The sequence below is a fragment of the Excalfactoria chinensis genome, chromosome 5 (assembly GCF_039878825.1).
Source record: "Excalfactoria chinensis isolate bCotChi1 chromosome 5, bCotChi1.hap2, whole genome shotgun sequence".
In the NCBI taxonomy this organism is placed as follows: Eukaryota; Metazoa; Chordata; class Aves; order Galliformes; family Phasianidae; genus Excalfactoria; species Excalfactoria chinensis.
Window position 1 is genome coordinate 22,517,855 of NC_092829.1, and position 6,030 is coordinate 22,523,884.

General features: G+C 53.0%; 1 protein-coding gene across 1 annotated transcript; it reads left to right on the top strand.

Moving 5' to 3' along the window:
- The first annotated feature begins 2,096 nt into the window (after positions 1–2,096).
- NFKBIA (NFKB inhibitor alpha) lies at positions 2,097–5,729 on the top strand. Its single transcript, XM_072338238.1, has 6 exons — positions 2,097–2,531; positions 2,794–2,902; positions 3,350–3,560; positions 4,062–4,150; positions 4,264–4,524; positions 4,988–5,729. The coding sequence occupies exons 1-6, from the start codon at positions 2,218–2,220 to the stop codon at positions 5,033–5,035; spliced, it is 1,032 nt and encodes a 343-aa protein (XP_072194339.1). The 5' UTR covers positions 2,097–2,217; the 3' UTR covers positions 5,036–5,729.
- The last annotated feature ends 301 nt before the right edge of the window (positions 5,730–6,030 follow it).

A 6,030-nucleotide genomic window follows, 5' to 3' on the forward strand; every position in this document is an offset into this window, starting at 1 on the left:
AGATCCTGCTTGCCCTGCCATCCACTGGCTGCCTGCTGCTTCACACATGGACTGGGGCAAGGACAGGGCTGGTCCTTGAACTGAGCTTTTGGCTGCCTGGGGCCCTGCGGTGAGACTGTCAGAGCTACTATTAACTCTGGGATATCACTTTCTTAGAGCAGAACTCAAAACAAAACAGGCATCAGTGAACATGCAGCATGGATGCACACCCACTGGCCCTGAAGCTCAGCCCCTGCTGCCAGGGGCACGGCTGGGGCACTGCAGCCAGCAGGAAGTGGGCTGACCTTTCCAGCCAGAAACTGTTTTTCCATCTCCTTTCCACCATCTACAACAGCCTGAAGCACCACGGCTCCCAGACATACGTAAAGCAAGTACACCTCGACACGTGTGCCTCCATAATGAGGCCTGGCAAATGCTTTCTAAAAATAGCTTAAGGTTGCCCGTGACAGCAGATGGAAGTCTTTTGCAGAGGCAGAGAACTTGTTTTGCTGAGCTCAGTTTCCAGCTGCTGCAGTGTGGACGGGAAGTTCTGCGGTGTAATTTCTGCATGGCTCCAGCAGAACCCTGGTGGAGGCTGCTTGGCTCAGGCCTGCATCCAGCTCCCTTCCCTGCCATGAGGCAGGCAAGAGGAGATTCATTTGATAATTAAGTTCCCCCGCCAATTTACATCAAAAAGGGGAAACCCTTTCAAGAAGCTTGCAAAACTTTCAAAACCCCATAACCTATACAAGAAAAAGTTGCCTGGCTTTCCTAAACCTGCCCAAAAGCACCAGTGGCTGTCCCAGGCCTTGAGATGAATAATGAGAAAAAGGCCAGGAATGGTATGGCTGGGCTGGAAACCAGGACCAGCTGTTTTCGTGCACCCACCTGCCCTCTCTGCTCTTCCTCCCGCTTTCATCTCTGGGTTTTCTCCCAGGGCCTCTTGCAGAGGGACACCATCCCACGGGAAAGCGGCTGGAGCACATCTCGGGCAGTTAGTCAGCCAGGCCAGCAATTGCTGCAAGAGGAGAAAAATTCTTAATGGGAATCCCCCACATCTGAGAAGCAGCAGAGAAATTCACCAGGGAAAAGTTCGGCATCACTAAACCCCACGCTGCCTTTAATCCTTATGAGAGGCTGCATTCAGCCAGCTTTCATTGCAAGCAGATGGGAGGGTAACCAGTATAGAGCAGAGATTAAAAAATTAAAATGGACACAGAATAAGGATGCTGACAGGATATAACACTTTTTAAGGGGGAAAAAAGGTTTTTTGTTTGTTTGGTTTTTGTTTTTTAATCTGCACAAACATTCTGAAGGGTTCTGTAGAGTCCTTGGGAAGAACTGTACGCAAAGAGTGGAACAGGACTTTCCTGCCTATTCCATCCCATACCACTGAGACTGATTAAAATCTTCCACGGCAGAGAGGTGAGTTGTTTTGAAGGCTGATGCCATACCTGCAGGCCTGCAGCCACTATGACAGTTTAACACAAGTCATGCACAATACTGTATGAATCTCTCTAAATAAATATATATAGAGAGATATATAATCATTGTGGCACACTCAAGGCTTTAGGACACGGGGTCAGAGCAGACGAGCTCCTTTCCTGCAGCCCCAGGCCCTGCGTGGAGCTTCCCTCCCCCAGCACTGGTGAAGGACATGCAGCCCTAGAGGACAGGTGTGGGTGCTGTTGGGACAACACGGGCACGAGGACGGAACACGTGTGGCAGCGTAGCAGTGGGGACTCAGCGTACCGACGGAAGCCCCAGCATCCACCCCTCTGGACAGTGACTGGCTTTACCGCGTCACTTCGCCACCAGCAGGCCGAAATATGCCCCCGGTCCGATGCAGGTCAGGCGAGCGCTGGTTAATGCCCCCTCGGGGAGGCCCCTCTCCCCGAGCCGGGCGGGGAAGCCCCGGGCGGGCCGCAGTGCAGGACAGCGGGCCGGGCACCGCAGGGAAGTACCGCAAGCACCGCGTTACTCAGCGGGACGGCGAGTACTTCCCCACCCCGAGTCCCCCCTCCCCCCACCCACACACACGGCAGGGAATTCCGCCGGGCTGGGCCGGGCCGTGCTGCTTTGGGCCGGCCCCGTTCCTCCCCTGCCCGCCCCTGGCGCCGAGCAGGACCGGGCTCGCCCGAGTGGCTGGAAATTCCCGTGGCGGCGGCTCCTCCCCCGCAGAAATCCCCTCGCCGCGGTGTATAGGCGCTCGCCGCCGCCGCCGCCGCTCACTCGCGGATGCCCGCCCGTTTCGGAACGCCGCCACCAGCACCAGCAGCCGCGGCGCCGCGCAGCCCCTGCAGCCCCGCCGCCATGCTCAGCGCCCACCGCCCCGCCGAGCCGCCCGCCGTGGAGGGCTGCGAGCCGCCGCACAAGGAGCGGCAGGGCGGGCTGCTGCCGCCCGACGACCGCCACGACAGCGGGCTGGATTCTATGAAGGAGGAGGAGTACAGGCAGCTGGTGCGGGAGCTGGAGGACATCCGCCTGCAGCCCCGCGAGCCGCCAGCCCGGCCGCACGCCTGGGCCCAGCAGCTCACCGAGGACGGCGACACGTAAGTCGGGGCGGCGGGGAGGCCGTGCCGGGGCGCGCCGGCGGCGGGGAGGCGCCGGGCGGGGAGCGGAGCGGAGCGCGGAAAGTCCCTGGAGCGGCGCCAGGAAGAGGCGGCTCCGCGGTGCGGAAAGCCCCGGCCGCCGAAAGCCCCGGCTTTCGAAACCCGCACATGACTGCGGCCGTGACCCGGGTACCGCGTCAGCCGCGTCCCGAGGGGGGGATTTGAGTCTCACGTGGGGCGCTTCCTTTTTTCCTTGGTGCAGTTTCCTCCACTTGGCGATCATTCACGAAGAAAAGGCCCTGAGCTTGGAGGTGATCCGGCAGGCCGGGGGGGACGGCGCCTTCCTCAACTTCCAGAACAACCTCAGCCAGGTACGCTGCAGCCCCGGCCCGGGCCGCCCCCGCCAAAGGCCCGCGGGGAATTCCCGAGGAGAAGTTTCTCTGTAGTTGAATGGATGTTCAGTCGGAGCCCACGTTGGGGAAAGCACCTGGCTCACTCCTAGCGGTGGGGGTGCAGCGCTTTGTCCTGCTGCAGCCTCTTACGTTTTTCATACGCGATGCAATGGATCGCATTCCTCTCCATTGGGATGTTAATGATACCCTTCCATATGGATAGAATATCTGATATCTGGAGAGCCCCAGGTCCATAGCTACCAAGACTACAGAGCAGCAGCGTGCTGTGCCAGGAAGCACAAAGAACTGACTTGCAGTACTTGCATTTGGGCAGAAGTCCTCAATAGCCTCTGCAGAGTTTTTGTATTTAGACCTTTGTCAAACTTGTCGCATAACTCAAAGCTGTGTGTTCCCTCCTGCCTGCAGACTCCTCTCCACCTGGCGGTGATCACTGACCAGCCTGAAATCGCCGAGCAGCTGCTGAAGGCTGGCTGTGACCTGGATGTCAGGGACTTCCGTGGGAACACCCCGCTCCACATCGCCTGCCAGCAGGGCTCGCTCCGCAGTGTCAGCGTCCTCACACAGCACTGCCAGCCCCACCACCTCCTCGCCGTCCTGCAGGCCACCAATTACAATGGTACGCGTGCAGCGCCCTAGCAGAGATCTCAAAAGAAGTATCTTCTTCCCATTGGAGTGCTGAGGAAGGCCCAAAGCAAAGCAGCACCTGACTTCCTTAAGATGTCGTGGGTTCAGCCTCGTGGGCCTCCTTGCTCGTGGTCATTGGCTCTAATGGGCCTTAAATTTAGTATTTTTAATGAGTGCTTCTGCAGTACTCATAGCAATTACGTTTCTGTGGTTTGTTTTTTTTTTCTTTTTTCTTTTTTTTTAATTTTTTGAGGGGGAAGTTGTTACAGTAAGGCGCAGTTAAAACTGGAATAGAGCCCCTAAGAAATCTTTCCAAAATTCAACCCAGTTATTCATACTTAATGGAAACTGGAAAGCTGTTTTGAAAAACATGTCTTTGCCCTGGTTGATTTACAAACTTAGATACTGTACTGTCTTATCATCTTGACTTTAAACAAGTTACGGGGCACTAGGTAAGACTTACTCAAATTTTGCCTTCATTTTTATCTTGCAGGACATACGTGTCTCCATTTGGCATCTATTCAAGGATACCTGGCTGTTGTTGAATACCTGCTGTCCTTAGGAGCAGATGTAAATGCTCAGGTATGTAATTTATACTATGAATTTAAGTGAGCTGTCTAGTCAGAAGTATCAACTGGTGCGACAGTGCTAAGCCTCACTCCCCTAATGCAGTACCTCATGTTGTATCCAAACAGGAGCCATGCAATGGGAGAACAGCACTACACTTGGCCGTAGACCTGCAGAACTCAGACCTGGTGTCACTCCTGGTGAAACACGGGGCAGATGTGAACAAAGTGACCTACCAGGGCTACTCCCCATACCAGCTTACATGGGGACGAGACAACTCCAGCATACAGGAGCAGCTGAAGCTGCTGACCACAGCTGACCTGCAGATACTGCCCGAAAGTGAGGACGAGGAGAGCAGTGAATCAGAGCCAGAGTTCACAGAGGATGAAGTAAGTCCTATTTGCTTCTTTTCAAGAGAAGAGTCACATCCTGCCCTTTGTTGTTTGGCTGGTACTGCAGTGAATGACCTCTTCCCTATGTAACTTTTGGGGGTTACAGCCCGTGAAGTAAGGTTGTGCTGCCAGCCATCAGAGGGGTGGCAGTTAGGGCAAGGATATAAACAGAATGAGCTTAAGAGTGAGATATAAATAATACAGTGGGTACCAGAGGGTAGCTTCACATTATTTCTCTGAGTTGATACCTACAGAACTTCATGAGATAAAATAGTTAATGGGTGGGTTTGGTCTTCCCAGCATTTGTTTTTGTGATGGTTAAATAGCAAATGTAACCATTTCAGTGTAGAAGTTGCAGACATACTGGAGTTAGGGCATGCAGAATTTGGCTGTTGTCCCAGAGTAGATGGGATAATCCTAGTAGGAGTTTGGCATTAACAGCACTTTGTTTTTCTTCCAGCTTATGTATGATGACTGCTGTATTGGAGGAAGACAGCTGACATTTTAAAGCAGAGGTTTCTGTGAAAAGTGACTATGTACATATGTATAGGAAAAAGAGCCTGACTTTCTTCATTTAAAAGGAAAGTCTTTACTCGAAGGAGAAAAAAGTGCTGAGATACTACGCTGCCCAGCCAGGAGCACATCATGCTAACAGGTTCCATGTTCTGACCTGTACTTAAGTAACGGGAATGGGATGTGTAACATCGTCAAGAGATCAGTGAACATGCACACCACCTGAGAAAGAGACACATTATCTAATTTTCTCTGCAACATGAGGATAATGGACTGTATATCCAATGTACTGTTGTCAGAAATGCATTTTGAGAGCTGCCTTGTAACACTAAGTGCTGTGAGGAATGCTCATCCCCTCGGTGGCAAGACAGGCTTGCACAGACATCCCATCTGCTTGAAGACTGTGAGGTTGGCATTAGGTTGAGGCGCTGCTGTGCGCTGACCCTGGCTGCTCAGGGTTGAGGTGCAGCAGGTGGAGGAGTCCGACCATGGGAGAGATGACCTGGCTGCTGGGAAGAAGGTAGCAATGATGTTAACTGTGGGCATTGGAAACTGTGTGTTTCACACCATGTGTGTCATAATTGCTACACTTTTTAGCAACTGTATAGAATGTAAATACTGTACATTTTTGTTTATAATTATTTTGGTACCTGTGAAATATGTATTTATTAAAAAAAGCAGATTTCTGTACCCAGCTTGTGAAACGGTTCATTATCCATCTCAGCATGAGCTGCATGGGATCCATGAGGTTAGCTTTTTCAGAGATAATTGCTATGTAGTAGACGTAGAGGGTCAGAGGCTGGGGCGTTTGGGGTAGTTCGCTGGCAGGAAGAGTAGGACATGTAAACAGCTTTCAGCTTCCAGTGCTTTGGCTGCAGCTAATTTTAGCAGCACACGTAGGTGTAGCTTCCTGTGCTGGTTGTTGCAGGCGGGCAGGGGGCTGGGATTCCCCCTCTGCTACACAAGTGCCAGGTCGCATGTGCTATGGAG

Coding starts and splice junctions, on each gene's coding strand:
- NFKBIA (XM_072338238.1), top strand. CDS start 2,218: ATGCCCGCCCGTTTCGGAACGCCGCCACCAGCACCAGCAGCCGCGGCG. Junction 2,532..2,793: donor CTCACCGAGGACGGCGACAC/GTAAGTCGGGGC, acceptor TCCTTGGTGCAG/TTTCCTCCACTTGGCGATCA. Junction 3,561..4,061: donor GCAGGCCACCAATTACAATG/GTACGCGTGCAG, acceptor TTTATCTTGCAG/GACATACGTGTCTCCATTTG.